The following is a 19,373-nucleotide window of genomic DNA, read 5'->3' on the forward strand; positions in this document are numbered from 1 at the left end:
TTGTTTTTTCCTATCTAATAAATAATAAAGTTTGGTGCACCCTAGGACTTCATTTGTATATTTATAAGTAGTTTATTTCGGTGCACCCTAGTATAGACTTGAAAAGAATTCAGTATTAAAAAGCCAAAATTGAGTTGAATAACAAAGCATGGTTGCACACACAATTTATTTCGGTGCACCCTAGACTGTATTTGTATATATAATCAGTATATTTCGGTGCACCCTAGACTGTATTTGGATATCTAGTAATCAGTATATTCCCCTGCACCCTTCACTGTATTTGTATATATAATAATCAGTATATTTCGGTGCACCCTACACTGTATTTGGATATCTAATAATCAGTATATTTCGGTGCACCCTAAACTGTATTTGTATATCTAATAATCAGTATATTTCGGTGCAGCCTACACTGTATTTGTATATCTAATAATCAGTATATTTCGGTGGACCCTACACTGTATTTGTATATCTAATAATCAGTATATTCCCCTGCACCCTACACTGTATTTGTATATCTAATAATCAGTATATTCCCCTGCACCCTACACTGTATTTGTATTTATAATAATCAGTATATTTCGGTGCACCCTACACTGTATTTTTATTTATAATAATCAGTATATTTCGGTGCACCCTACACTGTATTTGTATATCTAATAATCAGTAAATTTCGGTGCACCCTACACTGTATTTGTATATATAACAATCAATTTATTTCGGTGCACCCTACACTGTATTTTTATATCTAATAATCAGTATATTTCGGTGCACCCTACACTGTATTTGTATAAATGACAATCAATTTATTTCGGTGCACCCTACACTGTATTTGTATATCTAGTAATCAGTATATTTCGGTGCACCCTACACTGTATTTTTATTTATAATAATCAGTATATTTCGGTGCACCCTACACAGTATTTGTATATCTAATAATCAGTATATTTCGGTGGACCCTACACTGTATTTGTATATCTAATAATCAGTATATTTCGGTGCACCCTACACTGTATTTGTATATCTAATAATCAGCAAATTTCGGTGCACCCTACACTGTATTTGTATATATAACAATCAATTCATTTCGGTGCACCCTACACTGTATTTGGATATCTAATAATCAGTATATTTCGGTGCACCCTACACTGTATTTGTATATATGACAATCAATTTATTTCGGTGCACCCTACACTGTATTTGTATATCTAATAATCAGTATATTTCGGTGCACCCTACACTGTATTTGTATATCTATTGAGGGACCCCACCCACAAATAAATAGGTAAGGCATAAACTTCATAGTTAACATAGCACTATATAGAGATGGTTTTGTATAAGGCTTGAAGGAGACGAATAAAGGATTGTGATTAAAAAGAATGTAAAAAACACATCTGGTGGAGGTACTTTGCATACCCTAATAAACAGCAAGCAATACGTGAATAATGGTAAAGGTACTGTAGACCTAATATTAATTGGAACCCTATCTTTAGACTTTAGGAAAACTCAAGTAACCACAATTTGAAATAAACAATTTGCAAAGAGATAGCCATAGCTACCTTGTTCATTCTAGATCAGACAACGCTTTTAAGCTTTAAACGATGTAAATCGGACCTGCTTATCTACAAATAGATATACTTGAATTCACAAATACAAGTACAGTCCCTTCCGACAATTTTCGTTGATCAGGGGATAAAACCATAACTGATGTATCTATGTATGATGTATGTCACAAACCTCCAACTGATGTATGTATGTATGATGTATGTCACAAACCTCCATACTTAGTTGCAATATTGAACCAGGCCAATTTTAATAAATTCTTTAAGTAAAAACTTATATAAAGGTCCCCAAGTCAAGACAGGTCTGTCCAGGTACAATACAAACAACAAAGAAAGTTTTCAAAAATTTGCAAATTAAAATTAGGAAAATCCGCGTAAAGTGTATACATACATATAATGATGTTTATTTATGAATAAAGTAGCTAGCAAAGTAGGAGTGGTGTATAAAGGGTGGGTGGAACCTATGGTTAAAGAGTGTATGTATATAAACCCCCTGGAGTGAATGTATCAACACTCAATGTATTATGTCAAGATAAAACAGAAACAATACATCAGTAGTACACGGTAGACACCTGGTAGTACAATACAGTACACAGACACCTGGTAGTTCAATATAGTACACAGACACCTGGTAGTACAATACAGTACACAGACACCTGGTAAACAATAAGGGGTACAGACACCTAGTACAATACAGTACACAGACACCTGGTAGTGCAATACAGTACACAGACACTTGCTAGTACAATACAGTACACAGACACTTGGTAGTACAATACAATACACCGACATCTGGTAGTACAGTACAGTGCACGGACACCTGGTAGTACAATATAATACACAGACACCTGGTAGTGCAATACAGTACACAGACACCCGGTAGTACGATATGTGTTACAGACACCTAGTAGTACAATACAGTACACAGACACCTGGTAGTTCAATATAGTACACAGACACCTGGTAGTACAATATAGTACACAGACACCTAGTAGTAAAATACAGTACACAGACACCTAGCAGTACAATACAGTACACAGACACCTGGTAGTACAATATAGTACACAGACACCTAGTAGTACAATACAGTACACAGACACCTGGTAGTACAATAAACCAATGCTGAGTACACAATATCTAGTGTTTTTTTACTCTGAAACTAAATAAAAGAAATATATATTATCAATCTACATTTAATTTTTCTTTATTTCAAAGAAACCCACTAACATTTCTGAGCAAATATAATTCATAGATATAATAGATAGGTAAATAGATATTAGATATATATTTTAATAACCTTAATGCCCTGAATCAGCAGAATTTCTAATAATAGAAAAAAACTGCTTTTTCAAATCAAAGTTTTTGTACTTTTTTTCAAACGTCTGATTACATTTGATTGAATAAGTAAATGATAAAACATGAAAGAACAGGTACAATCAACCTCTGCTGACCTCCAGTTGACCTCGCTGAAGAGGTCAAACTACTAAACTCTGCCAAAACCTCAGGTCTCTCTAGTATCCTCGCAGAAGTTGGAATTTTAAAAGGAACAGCAAGCTCAGCCTCCAGAACAGTTTCTTCTGACCGAGAAGTCGCTATTTCTACACTACGAACTTGATCCTTCAACTCTGGATTAGGATAGACTGGAAAAGGTCCAAAAGTAAGTTCTGAAGAAAACGGGCCGGAGGGAAGTATTCGTTGACCCACATTACCCATTGGTCTCTCCTGCTCCTGGAAAAACTGCATTGGGAAAGAAAATGGTATTTCCGGTGGAACCATCACTCTCGGTATAGCATCAAAAATCATAAACTCAGGTTGTCTTTGAAGATCTGGGTCTGACAAAGGGTGATTTTGAACCAAGGACGGATTAGGCGCTAATGATGATACTGGGCGTAGGAAGGATGAGGATTGAATTTGTCCATCAAAGGGGGCCGAAGGGAAGGTTCCGGGTACTGGGAGTGAAGGAAGAGGAGGAAGATTGGGCAATGAAGGATTGGATTGATGGGAGATGGGTTGGAAGTTTCCAAAAGATCCAAATGAAGACTGAGGTTGTTGGAATGGTTTTTGGATTGAGGCCCCTCTCCTAGCCATAGGGTTTACTGACGGAAGCTCAGGAAAGGTTTGATCATTTTGTTGGGATTCATGACTTCTATATATATAAACTCCAGGATAATTAACTAAACTTGTTTGTCCCTTTGAATCACCTACAGTATTGGTAAAGTGAGAATTATCCAAGGTTTTGCTGTTTCTGACATTGTGGTTTTCGGAGGGATTCAATGGTGGAGCGTAAGATGGCTTGGGTTTGGAGGATAATTGTTGCTGGCCTCCAACACTTCCATATCCTCCATTAGAACTGGACTGGTGTTGTCGAATCAAATCTGCGTAACATGGAACAAAGCTCCCGCATTTTTCCGTTAGCAGAGCTGGGTTGGGAAACGTCACATCCTGCGGATTTCTGAGAATATTTGTGTTTGCTGGGACGCGAATAAGATTTTGCCTGGGAATATTATATAAAGAGGATTGAGTCTGAAAGGGATCTTGGGAAAGACTCGATGAGAACAAAAACACACAAATCTGAAAACAAAAATTATATTTTATTAATATCATACAAAATTTTAAGTATTTTTTATTTTTTAAATATATTTGCTGTAGTTTTACAAATATAGACGTTGAAAGAATCTTAAATCAATTATAAATAGAACAGCTTAACTTCATTTTTTAATCTACTTTTTTATTTGATTGAGCATCTAGCCGAGAATATTAAGTTGACAACACTTAAAGGGACTGTACGCATAATCTCCAGTGATCTCCATTAAAAGAGTCAAAATGCACATTTATGATTCACAACAATACCCTTTAAACCTGTCTGAGCCGAATCTATGTAAGTTTTTCATTTCGGAATTTCTGTTAAAAATTAAATTGCGGACATATTCACATATTCAGTAGAGATTAAAATGATTAATTCAGACAAATGATTAAAATGGAAAAATTTACACCTTTTCAAAGGTTAAGGTTTAAAGGGTTTCGTTGTGAACTGAGCAGTCCCTTTGAATGTTATTTAAGTAAAAAAGACCCCTTTCTTATCATCCCTTTTCTTAAATATTATATACAGTAATAACAAGAAAAATTGGATTGAATTCTCGTCGTATTATTTTCTTTTTCTACAAAATTGTGATTTTTAAAATCTAAATATTTCTAAAAAAAAGCTTAAAATATTTTTACAAATATAGTGAGAACCTGAATAAATAGGAAGACGACATTAAATCGAAAATTAAATGTACTAGAAGTTGTTGTGAAGCAAATAGTTTTATTAGAGAAATATACGGCTGCTTACAAATAGCTGTGTCTCATGTTTATTGGACTATTTACAGTCATAACTTGAGTCTAGAAGTCGTCTTCCAATTTGACAGTTGTTTGACTCTCCCTGTATATATCAGTTGAAACAATTACAAATGGAAAAATCCTCTGAAACATATCCTACGTAAAAGAAAGTACAAAGACCACATTTATTTCACAACTTTCTGACATATTAACATTTAATGATATTTTCAAGAATTATACTTATTATATGCTATTTATTAAGGTACACCCGGCAAAGAACGGCTTTGAAAAATACGAAAGTTTGTTATCTTTCTCATACTGTATACAGATTATTTAGACCAAGGTATTTTTATAACTATTCAATTATAAGTTCCCTGGCCCCTCGGTTTCCCTTTCTTTTCCTCTAAATTTAATTAAGATTTAATTAAGTGCTGGCATCAAGGTATACCAAGAATGCTGCAATGTCACCTGCACTACATTCGCGCACTTTCGGAAAATTTCTTTTTTAGAACTCATGCAGAGATTAGATTCAACGCTTAGAAGTTTTATAAGATTTAAAAGTGGTTATAATTGAATTGGAAAGGTTTTATTAATGAATGAGTTATAATAATGGGTTTAAAGAACCGACTGAATCGAAATCAGGGCTTATGGCCGGTATAAGGTCTTTCAAAAAATGTGTTCTTCTTATTTCATTTACATTTGCATTTAAAAACTTTCAGTTTCTTTGTCAAGATTTCATTTTATCATAAAAAATTTAAAATTTTCAACACTTGTAACAATAATAATAACAATAATAATAATAATAATAATAATAATAATAATAATAATAATAATGATGATGATGATGATGATAATAATAATAATAATGAACCCCCCCCCCTGAACTCAAGGCTGGTTCCAAAATGGTTCTCATATCTTTTACTTTTTATCCTAAACGTTGATCATGAATTTCTAGAGCACAGACCAGCAAGACAATGACCGGAATCGTACGATTTTATAAATATAAGAAAACCATCGTTCATAACTTATTCGATTCTTTTGATTTGTAATTTGTAAAGGAGAAATTTAGAGAAAGAGTCACCTTAAAAATAACGTTAACACTCCCTTTAAACTATATTAATAAAAATATAACTCACCAATGCTGAAGTAAGCATTGCTGATGAAGTATCGAAAGCAACTGAGGATGATTAAATCTCATCAATTTCTTTATCCTTTCCATCCTATCTGATTATCCTACTATCAACCTTTAGCAGATTATTCAACCAAACTGACTTTGTTGTTGCATAATTCAGAGATCAAAATAATTAATTGAAAATAAATCCAGTTTTCTAAGCTTAACCCTTTCTCATCGAATCTAATACTTTTTAACCAGAATGCTTAAAGTTTTTTATTTTTAAACTTCTTTTACATACTCCCGAGGGGAATTTGAAAATTTTGATTTGCTGGTATTCAGAGATATTTAATTCTGCCGTTAATAAATATGTCATGCATGAAATGTCAACGAAAAACTACGTAGATCCGTTTTGAGACAGAATTTATTATATTTGGACTTAATTCTTAAAACATTGAACTGAAGTAACAATTACTTATTTATAAGTATTGAAGCGATTTTTAAGTATTAATAAAATGTTGCAAATAAAGAAGAATTTAAAACATTTTTAATAGTTTTTCATGTCTTTAGAGTCTCCTGTATACAAGCAGTAGCGTATTCAGGAGGGGGGGGGGCAGTATTTCTCTTTCCCTAGGGGATTCTTGGGAAAAGGCTAAAATCTGGTGGGGTATAGTAAGTAAACCAGATTATTTTAGAATCAAGTCCCTTACAGTTTTAAAATGTACATATCTATGGCTACAAAAAAGTACAAGTGAGTTTGTTAGATAAAATCGTAGGCCAAGGCGTTGCGACACTTTAAAGTCGGGTCTGTCTAAAAAAATGTCTTTATCTCAGTGCCCCCCCCCCCCTGGTTAAAATATGTGTCTCACTGTACCTGTACATCAAACATTGAGGCTGAATGATATTATAGTGAAGAAACTGAGGCACATTCTTCACATTTTTAATGATCAGCAAAGTTCGCTGGGCGATGGAATGATTTTTATTTTTTAAACCTGTTTCAAATTAAAGGAGAACGCAGTTAATTCAAAACCTTTAAAGCGGCAATAATAATCCTTTTAAGCAACAATACACACATACTTTATAATAATGACATGGCGAGAGAGAGGAGGAGGAGGAGATTGATAGAGAGGATATTGAGAGGAGGAGGAAGAGGAGGAGAAGGATATTGAGAGGAGGAGGAAGAGTAGGAGGAAGAGGAGGAGAAGGATATAGAGAGGAGGAGGAAAAGGAGGAGAAGGATATAGAGAGGAGGAGGAGGAGAAGCAGGAGGAGAAGGATATAGAGATGAGGAGAAGGAGAAGGAGGAGGAGAAGGAGGAGGAGAAGGAGGTGGAGAAGGATATAAAATATAAAGTTTAATGGGTTCTGTTGTGAATCGGGCATATTCCCTACAGGATAACCCACAAAGGATGAGACTGCAAAGACAACCTGAATCTCTTAAACTATGACGATCCCAAGTTTATTTAAAGTCGTCTTCCTAAAATATAGTATTTCAATTGCGTATTTAATGCATAGAAAAAAGAAGAAACAGTTTAAAGTTGTTGGAAATTATGAATTTAAAGAAACAAACAACGTGTAAATTCACAACAGTCGTCTCTGAAGTCTCTTTCTTTGTGGGTAACCTTGTATTTATATAAAGAATTTACTAGACACGAGAACAGTCCCTAAAAAAGTGATTTTTCCCTAGAAAAATCATTGAATTAAATCGAATAGTGCAGCTTGAACTAATGATTTGCAGTGATGCAACACTGATTAAAAAACTAATCTTAATCCTTTTTAGATAAGAAAGGAAAATAAAAAGAAAAATGAATTCAACAATAAAGAATCTATAAAAAAGGTACAAGGGAAGGGACGGAAAAAATTGCTGATAAATGTTAAATTTAAGATCAAAAGGGGACAAAAATAAGGAACCAGTAAATAGTGAAATGATTATTGTCTTTATTATGAACTCTAATTAAAAATGTCGCAATGAATCTGGTAATTTGAAAATGTTTTATTTAAAAAAAACCATGCTCTAAACATTTTCAGTAATGTATCAGTAATATGTTATGGCTTTTACAAATACCAAGACCCTTATCTTACATTTTATAATTTGACAATAACGAAGACGACGATCGCATTGTTCACACCTTTTTAACACTTATTTGTTACCACTATGTAGAGTTGACAAAAATGTTTTTACGCAGAAAATTAAAAGTTATGAGTCATTTACCATGAGTGCGACAAAAGTGGCTTAGGGCCAGGGGTCAAAAGGACCCCCCCCCCCCTCCGTCCTAGTTACGCCAACGGTACTGTTATGTATAGTATACGCCTCCTGTATAGTGTATATGTCCTAGTAAGAAACCAATGGCCTCAATTTCTTATAAAAGATTAATGGTTTCAGATTAGAGTAAGAACTAAACTAAGGGTCATGAACCTATTACAACAACGCTAGACTAAGTACAGCTGATTAAATCTAAATTAAACTTATATTGAAAAAACTCGTTTTGAACTGTTATCCATTTACTGTACTTTCAACTTTGGGTCGTTCATTTATGCTACTATATTGTGCAAAATAAGACGACCTTCACTTTATTAGTTTAGCTATTTTTCTAATATTATCATATTTAATTTTCTATTTTTCTAAATTTAATTTTTCTTTACAATTTCAGTAATTTTATTCCACTGCTAAATTGCTGTTTAAATTGCACCCCGCGACCGACACGTTTCCCGAAGATCTTGCACCCTCGTCGTATGTAAAGCAATCCGACTGGAACAGCAGAGATTCTATATATTCCAGCTCCTCAACTTCGATCCTTAATATCTCAAAAAGTATTTGACCTGCAGCTTAGAAATTTCAGGTCATAAATTCTCTGTACGTAAAAACATTAAAAATACAAAAAAAATTAAATTGATATTCTCAGTCACCTCAAAATTGTTCTGTCGATATAAAGTTTATATGATACAAATATTTAAACGAACAAACAGAAATAACATGATAAAAAAACAAGGAAAAAAACAAAAATGTGTATTCTTCTTTAATATTTATATAAGTTAATGTGTAAATTATAGATGAACAATTTACAAAATTTATTGAATGAATATTTTCTCATATAATCAATATTATCATGGCTAAATACAAAACGTATAGGTAAAAGAAATGATGCACGTACAAAAACTGATTACTTTCATCACACTCTAATTTTCAAATTCCTATCAATTCCCTGTACTCATATGGAGAACAAAATATGGGAATAGTACTTTACAATTCAGAGCTGGGAACTCTTGAATTTTTGATATTGAGATCAAACATTGATCTTCAGAGGCGCAACTAGCACTTCTGTGGGGGGGGGGCAAAATATTATTTTGTAATGGTTTGGGCGGGTTTAGGGGGGGCTTGCCCCCTCCCTGTAGAAATTTTTTCAAAATAAAAGTGCTTTTTTAAGGGTTTGATGTGTTCAATTCAAATCTTTTTTTTCTTGTGTTTTTTAAAAACTGTAAAATTAACGATATGAGTCTTTTGATGTGTGCGCGAAGCGCCATGAGAAAATATTTTAAGTACCTGGTTTAATTACTGATATAATTACAAGAAATAATCATTTATGTACTTAGGAAAAAAAACATCAAAATACATATTTAATTTTAATCATCTACATTGAAAAAAGACAGACAATGTTACGTTTTATCCTAAAGTTATTGAATTTATGATTGATCATTCTAACCAACATTCATAAATAATCATAGTCTTATTTCATTTTCAATTTTATAGAAGATCTTTCAAAGAAGATAAACTGCAGGTTACAGTTATCAAATATGATAATCAGTTGCCAGGTTCAGTCTCAGAATGTTCTCTAAATTTGGGCGCCCCCCCCCCTCTCAGTTGCGCCTCTGTTGATCTTGATCTTATTTTAATCTACAAATTACATTTATTCAAATCTTTATTTGATATATTTGTAAATAGTGTCGATCCGTGAAAAAAAATATTTTACTGTAAAATAATCACTTTATTCTAAAATTGTCATTATTATTAATAATTTTGTCGGAATAAAAACTATATTGACACTTGTGACGTCAGAATACAGCTGTACTGAGAGTATACAAATTCTACTTTGCCATCTATTATACTAGAATCAATTTGTTGGAAATAATAAAAAGTTTGGATGTATACACTTCAGAATATGTGTTTACTATTAAATGTACCAATAGAACATAAATTTGCATTACATAAAAACATAAATGTATGGTAAATTTTACTTGTGCTTATCAAGTATAGACCAAAAGTGGTGGGGGGGAAGGGGTATTAAATATGGGGTGGGGGTTGCGGTGCGGGGCCATAGTTTCATATCCTGAGTAATCAATAAAATGAAATATGGTTTCACACAATATTCCCGGGAAACCTGATATACTCACAACTAGAGATGGACACAATTTTTTTTTTTTAATTTAAAAGATTTAGCGGAGGAACTGTACTAAAAACTTTTATTGTTTAAACATAACGTCGTACACCTTTAAGTGTTAAACTACAGGGTTACTCACAGGGATACTTCAGCGACGATTGTATGGAATTTATACTGTCTGTTTCCTTACATTCAGGATTTCCTGCAACTGTAAACTTGTTTGTTTCTTTGCCAAATCATTAAAAAGCCATTTTAATATTATGTCTAAGGCAAAATGCATAATTTAATCTTTGAATTTAAGAGTTTCCTGTCGTCTTTACAGTCTCATCCTTTGCGGGTAACACTGTATGTTTTCGCTAGACCGTCAAAGTTTGAAATATCAATGGTTTATCATTATGATGCAAAAATATAGGGATCAGTGCCCAGTGCCCATCCTTACTGAGAGGGGGGGGCGGTGGGGAGCATAAACATTGAACAAACCACTCCACACACAACCTAAAATACTCATTCAAGGCCAACTAAATATTAGCAGGCAATAATCAATCAATTAGTTTAAGTAAATCATGCATGATTTTCCATCAACACCTACAGATAAGATTATTAACCAGAAAATTGATGAATGTCGTCTTTCTTTTACTACAGACGTGCATCAATAACGATTTTGTGGTTTATTTTTCAGGACACAGTTTTTAGAAATAGCAAATCACAAAATCATTCCTTAATATAAATAAAGAAGACGACAAGAATTCCACTGTTTTCTGGTTTCCTGTATAATGTATGAAAAAGGAAAAAATAGTTTAGGAATGTTTCCGTTTATGACAAAAGGTATTTTACTGTAGAAAAAAAAGAAACTCGTCAAACTCTAATTTTTTAATTATTTTATTTTTGCAACATGGCTTTGTAAACCTTAGATAATTCAGAATATGTATTCTATTAGATCAAATTGTCAAAGGTTTATGTCATCCGGTTGCAAAGATAAAGATATACAATGGTAGGCGAGTATAGCAATACAATAAAGACGACTTTTTTATTTAAATTTTGATTGTTAACAAGTTTTTTCGAATTACAAGTTTACAAGTAATCAAAAAGAAGCTTTTTAATGGACAGCTTCTCTTGACTTCTATGTCTATGTGAATCCATGCTGTTTAGCAGCTGGATAAAAAACCAAAATTGAAATCGAAAGTCCTCATAATTGTATTGATATATTTGCCTACCACTGTAACAAGCGTTTAATATAACTAAATTACAGTACTGTTTTTGCCACAAACTTAAATTTTCTAATACCTATATATTTGTAACCGGATGATCTTTAATAATTCAAACATATATTATTTGATCTAACAGAATTCCATAGTTAGAAATATTCAAGGTCCACACTATGAGGATTTATGGCAAAAATTCAGTTCCTTTTTTATTCAATCTAAACATGCATGGGAACCTGGGAAGCCTGGAGTTATTTCAAAAACTTTGTAAACCATCCAATATGATGTATTCCCCCAAGTAACAATTTTGCGGAAAATCCGCGGAAATTCCCAGGAATCTTTCACAGGAAAATCCGGTGAAAATGTCGACAGCTTTTCCCAGGAATTTCTCGTAACCCATTCCGAGGAACCAGGTCCAAGGAATTTCTTGTAACCCATTCCGAGGAAATTCTCGTAACTCTATCCAAGGAATTTCTTGTAACCAATTCTAGGGAATTTCTTGTTACCAATTCTTCAGAAAAACCAGAGAAAATTTGTTGCGAAAAGGTCTTCAGAACCAATTCCTGGGAATGTCCCTGGAACTATTCCCAAGATTTTCTCAAGAGTTCCTCAGGAATATCTTGAAACATTCACTAACAAAAGTAGTGAATAACTTAACAACTATATTGCCCCTCCAACCTTTTTAGAAGTATAACCATCTTTTTAAGTCAGAATGTTATAGTCGTTTTTGATCTTACTGAAGTTGTTATGTATTTTGTTTATTCAGACAAGTGAATTGTCAAGAAAAAATAAAAAAAAAATGTTTTAAAATTTTTAAATATTTTTTTAAAAGATGGCTCTGAAGTAAATTATCATTTTTTATCAATAAGGATGCAAAATATATATATAAGTATATTTTTATGTGTGATCCTATATCACGATTTTACAAATAGTTTTATTTCTACACTCTGTAAAGTGTAATGATACAATTTTTTTAACTGACCTGTAAAAAAATAGGCAGTTCAAAAAATAGCTATCAGTAAGGGCGTATACAGGGGGCAAGGGTGAAGTGCCCCCTAGACCTGTAAATTGGTGAGCGTAGCCCCCCCCCCTAGAACTTAGAGCTTGCACACTTTCAAATCAAATCAAAGTAAAAAGTGATGAACATAAAAACATTCATTTGCTGTTTATTCAGTGCACAAAGAAGATTCCCAGCAACCGTAAACTTGTTTGTTTCTATGCCAAATCATTTTATACCCCATTATAATATTATGTCTAAGGAATCGTCACATTTTAAGAGCTTAATTAATAGAGCTATTACAATTGCACTCTATTTTTTTACAACAGAAACTTTTATATAATCATTATTTTCATAATTATTTTCTTGACTTTTGTTCTTTTTTCATCTCATGGAACCAGTATTTAGTATCATGCATGCTGTATCCAGTATCTAGTAGAGATGGGCATCGTTTTTGTGAACGAATTTTTTTTTGAGAACAAACAAAATTTGTCATGAACGTTGGTGTCTTTCAGAAAAAAAACCATGGATAAACGATTTGGATTGTTCAGAGAAATGAAAAACGATTGTTTTTTTAGAAATAAACGAATAAAAAATGAACGAGTTCAACTAGTTTGAACGTCTTGAAATAGCGCGATCCGTTTTTCACTGAATGAACAATATGTTCTATTAAACTTTTGAAAAAACTATAGTTCTATTCTACTGAACAAGCAATTTAAAAAAAAACATTTAGAAAAAACGATCGTCTTTTTACAAAAAAGAACGTTTTTATTGAACTAACGATTTTACTGAACTAACGATTTTTACTGAACTAACGATTTTACTGAACAAGCGATTTTACTGAACGATCGTTCAGTTAGAAAACGAAAGAAATAGATTGAAAATGAACGATAACTTTGAGAAGGAACTAAATCAATTTTGTTGAACGATTTATAAAAACACGATCAAAATGGGTCGTTCACAAACGATGAACCAACAAAATGGGTCGTTCACGAACGATGAACGAAACAAATTGAAAAAAGCCGAACACACCCATCTCTACTAATACGTAACATGTTTATGAAAAGGAGAGGTTCAATTTGACAGGATTAGCATAAATGATTGTGTTGGTTAATATTTTTTTGGTCAGAGAAAAAATTTGGCACAATGTTATTTAATTAACTTGCACACTTACACTAATGGAAAATTTGCTATGTGATAAATATCTTAGATTCTTTTAGAACAAATTTAAGGCCAACAAACATTGATTGTTTAAAACTTTACTTCAAAACAAATGCCCATCCTTAATTACGACAGCTGCACATATATCTGCATGTTTATAGTAAAAACAAGGACTGAATTAGTTTCGTACAGCGTTGTGAAGTCTTATCCTTTTTCTAGGTAATCCAAACTAAATAATGTATTTTTAGAATCCAATAATTAAATTTGGAGCGGAGAAAAGTACCTCCTTTTGTAAATAAAAATATGCCAAGCACAAAATTTAATAAATATTGTATTTTATATTTTAACTAAGGAAAAACATTCAACTAACCTTTCTGGGCTTGAGAATTTTTTTTATATTTAGTAGTATAGAGAGAGGGATTTTTTCAGGAAGGATTCCTGATCGGTGTAATTTTGGCCCAGACCTACCTAACCAGCTCTTAGTTGTGTATAAATAAATAAAGACGCAAACATTATTCAACAGTTCATATTTACATACAACTTTTTAAAACTTTTTAATTATGGTTTTTGGGGGATTTTTGTGTATTGGGGAAATTTGAATTGGAGTTTTTAAAAAGCCATCGATTTGGTGAAATGTTTATTTGCAAAAAAAATTATAACATGGAACTGTTATATATAATTCAGATAACAAGCATGCGTTAAAAAGTATTGTTTAAAAAAGCTTTCTAAAAAGTTTTGGCGATTCTTTTATTGTGGTTTTACATAAGTTCTGGCCTACAATTCAAAGTCTTTGTAGGTAACCCTGCAAGATTGAAGAATGCAAGTGCAAGGATGAAGGGTGTTCCAAAACACATGGGAATTCTAACACATATAATGTGACGATTATGTGATTATAATTATGAATAATTTAAATGTGACGAATATTAAAATTATGTATTTGATTTATGCGGCCTGTTTTTGTTGCAGCCAAATTCATGATTGTTTTCCAGAAAATAATTTAAACAATTACTAATTACTTTTAGTCTTGGGATTCCCAAAATGTGATATATCTGATACAGGATCTGAGTTTTTCCCCAAACATAAAATTTCTAATCCTATTATCTTTTCATCCTGATGGTGTAAACCTTAAATATTTCAAACTCAGATTATTTGATCCAACAAAATTCACAATTTTAAATATTAAAGGTCTACAACATTAGGTTGCGAAGATATAGGGATTAGAAAATCAAAGTTTGTGACAAAAACTTTCAGTTTCTTTGTCAAGATTTCATTTTATCATAAAAAATTTAAAATTTTCAACACTTGTAACAATAATAATAACAATAATAATAATAACAATAATAATAATTTCTCAATATTTGAAAGTAAGCTCGACTTTATTTCAAATCAAACCCTCTTTGACATTCATGAATAATTATCAATCAAGCAGGATTTTGATGTGGACTCCAAATTCTCATATTTATCGAGACATCCTGTAAAAACTAGATGAGCCTGGACTGTAAGGTGTATAGAGACACCCAGTAAAAAATAGATGATCCTGGACTAAGGTGTATAGAAAAGGCGTATTCCCTTTAAACCTATAGGTTTGAATAAACCCCCTACAGAGGGGCTTAACAATACATCATATATAATATATATACGTATATATAGATATATGATAAACCTTTCAAAACTCAGCTTTCTAGGAGAAAAGTGTAGAAGAAAAGGGGAGGGGGTAAATACCTAAAATCATGACTTTCTTTATCATATTAGTTTATTAATTATAAAACGGAAATTGAGATGAAAACATTACAGCATGAAAATGTAAAAATAAATGTTCCAAAAAGTCCACATACATTAAATATAAAGCATCAGGGGGGCAACCACCCCAATCTCCTGTTTCGATTTTTTTTCAAAATGAAAGCGCGTCTTTAAGGGTTTGAAGTTGAGAAAATTGAATTTTTCGATATGTTACAGATTTGGTTTCATGTGCTCAATACATATCGATTTCTTATTATGTTATGGCTTGTTCTTAAGCTTAACCCTATCCCTGCTGGGGTACTTGAAAACCAGGATATGCTGATGAACATAAAAACATTCATTTGCTGTTTATTCAGTGCACAAAGAAGATTCCCAGCAACCGTAAACTTGTTTGTTTCTATGCCAAATCATTTTATACCCCATTATAATATTATGTCTAAGGAATCGTCACATTTTAAGAGCTTAATTAATAGAGCTATTACAATTGCACTCTATTTTTTTACAACAGAAACTTTTATATNAAATGTGCAAATTTCCTTTGACAGGTTGTTTGCAAAAAATTTGCAATTTTTTTCTCGCAAAACTTGTGCAATCCGTTTTCTTATGTCATAGGCTTTCCAAAAATATTATCAAAATCTGACAAGTGAAAATGGGTCAAAACAAAGATTTAGTTTGTTTCAGAAAAAAGCAGTCATTCAGGCAGTGTGCCTGAGGACTCAGGCAGTTAGTATTAAAGCCCGGTTTTAGGCCTAAAGGGAGGGCTTTGGGTAAGTAGGAAAAGTCAGAAAACAGCCTCAGACCAATACTTTTTGAGTTATGTAAAAAGAACTACAGAGGGGGGGGGGGGCCAAATTGACCCCCCCCAGCAGGAATAGGGTTAAAAAAATTATGCTTCCAACGTCTGTTAAATAAACGCTGTTAAATGTTTGTGCGAAGCAGCAAAAAAAATCTGTTCTTTTGTCTACATCAGTTTGTTTTGTAATTTATCCACTGGTCCTTTTTATTCAATATATAGTTCCTTAATTGTAGGTCTGTGTAGTCCTAAGCGTAATAGTTTCTGGAAGTGCTTTGTGACTTTCTTTGGTCTGTGAGTTCTGTCCATAATCCATATAAAGTCTTTCTGAAATCCCTCTGCCATTATTTGCCAGTAAGGGGCCTACCCCTGTACTTCTCTTAAAGCCTGCAAAAGTCCTTATAGTCTGATATAATCCTAATTATTCTTCAGATTCTTATTAATATGCAATTTCACAGGATCTCATTTTTTTTCATCTTGAATGACACATATATACAGTTGTTTTGTGGTAGGATAAATTAAGACTGCCTTTTTTAAGTTGAAAAAGAGAAAGTATAGTTAGAAGTTCTATTAAAAATGATATGTAAAGCGCCAAAATAAATGTTGGCATTTTTTCTAATTGGAATTTGAGAAACGATGATGATCATGATAGAGTGGAGTGAGGGGGGATGGGCGAGATGGGCGCCCCTCCCCCATAGTTGCGCCAATGTTAAACGCATAATTTGATCTTTCATTAAAAACTGGATTTTAGGACAACGGCTAGTATCTGATAAATCAACTATTCTATATATATATTTTCTAGGACAACGGCTAGTATTTGATAAATCAACTATTCTATATATATATATATATTAAGTAGTAATCACACGAATGTTCGTAGATTAGTTTCGAAATTCTAAGTTGATTGGGTCTACTTTTATAGGGAAAATTAGATAGTATTGTAATTTCAGACCAAGCGCGGGTAAACGGTGCAGAGTAACTATGAGTAACCTGGGCAACGCTGGGTTCCCAAGCTATTTATTTATATAATGGATGCATATCAGTGAATAGCATGGCAATGGTTTATCCTCTGTTTTTAAAACATTTTGACTTTGTGTTGCATGGAGCCTCTTAAAAAAGTTGAACAATTTGAATATTTAAAAACGGGGCCTTAAACCGGTGCCCAGTAGTATTGATGAGATATAGTTGCGGACATCCAACAAAACAAAGATATACACTCAAAGAGAGATTACTTTATTTTATAACCTATAGATACTAGCTTGGGAACCAAGCTTTGCCTGCAGGGGCGGATACAGGATTTAAGTGAGGGGGGGGGCAAGATTTTTTAGGAACAAAATAATGAATAATTAGGAACAACATTTTTTTTTGACTTATAAGACTCAAAAAGAGTCAAAATTTATGCCTAAAGACTAAAAAACTAGATTTTTAAGTTTTAGGAACAAAATTAAAGGATTAGAACAGGAATTTAGGAACAATTAAAAGATTGTTCAGGAATTAGGAACAAAAATAAAGGATTAGAACAGGAATTTAGGAACAATTAAAAGATTGCTCAGGAATTAGGAACAAAAATAAAGGATTAGGACAGGAATTTAGGAACAATTAAAAGATTGTTCAGGAATTAGGAATAAAATTAAAGAATTCGGACAGGGATTTAGGAACAATAAAAAGATTTTTCAGAAATTAGGAACAAAATTAAAGGATTAGGACAGGGATTTAGGAACAATAAAAAGATTGTTCAAAAATTAGGAACAAAAATAAAGGATTAGGACAGGGATTTAGGAACAATAAACAGATTGTTCAGGAATTAGGAACAAAAATATAGAATTAGGACAGGGATTTAAGGTGGGTCGGACACAGTATTAGGAACAGGAACAATAATAGGAACATTAGCAATTTAAGAACAAAAAGAAATTACTAGTTATACTTAAATGCATGAAAATTAGGAACAATATTACAATTTTGATAAATGAGTATTGATTAAGGAACATTACTAGATGAACAATATTATAACTTAAGTCTAGTTTCTTACAAATATCTAATTCTAAATTTATCGTTAACAATAACATTTATCAAATTAGGAACATCTTTTGCCTCGAAATCTCAGGGGGGGGGCGAAAACACCCCCCCCCCCCCCCCTTGTATCCGCCCCTGTTTGCCCGGACTTTTCCCTTTAAAAGTCAACCCACTCTACTTAGAATTTTAAACCAAACTAAGAACATGCTCACATGGTTTTAAGTAGATAGAGGTATTGTATAATTTGTTATTAATTAAAACATTAGAAATAAAATAGCCAATTCATCTTTACTCCTTCCTGTACAAGAATATGAGATGTCAACCCATTTCATAATTGCATGATACTCAGGGGCGTATACAGGAATTTGTCCAAGGGGGGGCTTAAATTTTTTTCTTTCCAGGGGGGGCTCAGCACCCGATGGGGCAAGAAAACCCCCTGAAATCAATAAATTTCACTGGTCCAGGGGTGGCTTAGCCCAAATATAGCCCCCCCCCTGAATATGCCTAGCTGTTGATACTGGAAGTAGATATGTGTTATGCATTATACCTGTTTCAAGACTGTCAAAGTAAAACTTCTATTTATCAAAACATCGAGAATTTACTGAAATTGATTCTAATGAAAACATCAATTTACTCAAAAATGATAGCAATTTTAAAACATTGCATTTTCAAAAATGTTTGGATTAAATTTCTTACAGAACAATTCTCTTAAAAGAGTACAAAATATTTTCAAATTCTAACTTAAAAATGCATTTTTGTGCAGTTGAGGTTTCGTGAATATATTGACACTTACTTAGTCTTACTTAGCCTCATATGATCGATATTATGAAGATGAATAGAAAATAAAATTTCTAATATTTTGTTTAAAAGAGTTTATTTATTGACATTGAGACATTCTCAGTGAATTTTTGAGTACTCAAAAAACCCTTCATCTATGACTAAAAATGACAAATATCCTCGCTTAAAATAATGTTTTTGAAACTCCCAAAAATGGCTATTATAGTAACACACAATAAGATTATAATTTGGTTTGGGAAGGGAATCAACTCTTGCTTGAGCTATATTGTTGGGAACTAGATTTTAGAAAACTATGAGAAACAA

The 19,373-nt window shown here is 32.6% G+C and overlaps 1 protein-coding gene across 2 annotated transcripts; it reads right to left on the bottom strand.

Annotated features, from left to right (window-relative positions):
- Positions 1–2,770: 2,770 nt before the first annotated feature.
- LOC111709114 (uncharacterized) lies at positions 2,771–7,162 on the bottom strand. 2 transcript variants are annotated; one of them, XM_023482718.1, is made up of 3 exons: positions 6,866–7,162; positions 6,017–6,104; positions 2,771–4,133 (listed from the first exon to the last, which is right to left on the bottom strand). In XM_023482718.1, exons 2-3 carry the CDS (start codon positions 6,032–6,034, stop codon positions 2,949–2,951), a joined length of 1,203 nt encoding a protein of 400 aa, XP_023338486.1. In that variant the 5' UTR covers positions 6,035–6,104; positions 6,866–7,162; the 3' UTR covers positions 2,771–2,948. The 2 variants fall into 2 exon arrangements, with proteins under 2 accessions (XP_023338486.1, XP_023338487.1); XM_023482719.1 differs by lacking the exon at positions 6,017–6,104.
- Between the last annotated feature and the right edge of the window lie 12,211 nt (positions 7,163–19,373).

The sequence above is a fragment of the Eurytemora carolleeae genome, unplaced genomic scaffold (assembly GCF_000591075.1).
Source record: "Eurytemora carolleeae unplaced genomic scaffold, Eaff_2.0 scaffold934, whole genome shotgun sequence".
Classification (NCBI taxonomy): Eukaryota; Metazoa; Arthropoda; class Copepoda; order Calanoida; family Temoridae; genus Eurytemora; species Eurytemora carolleeae.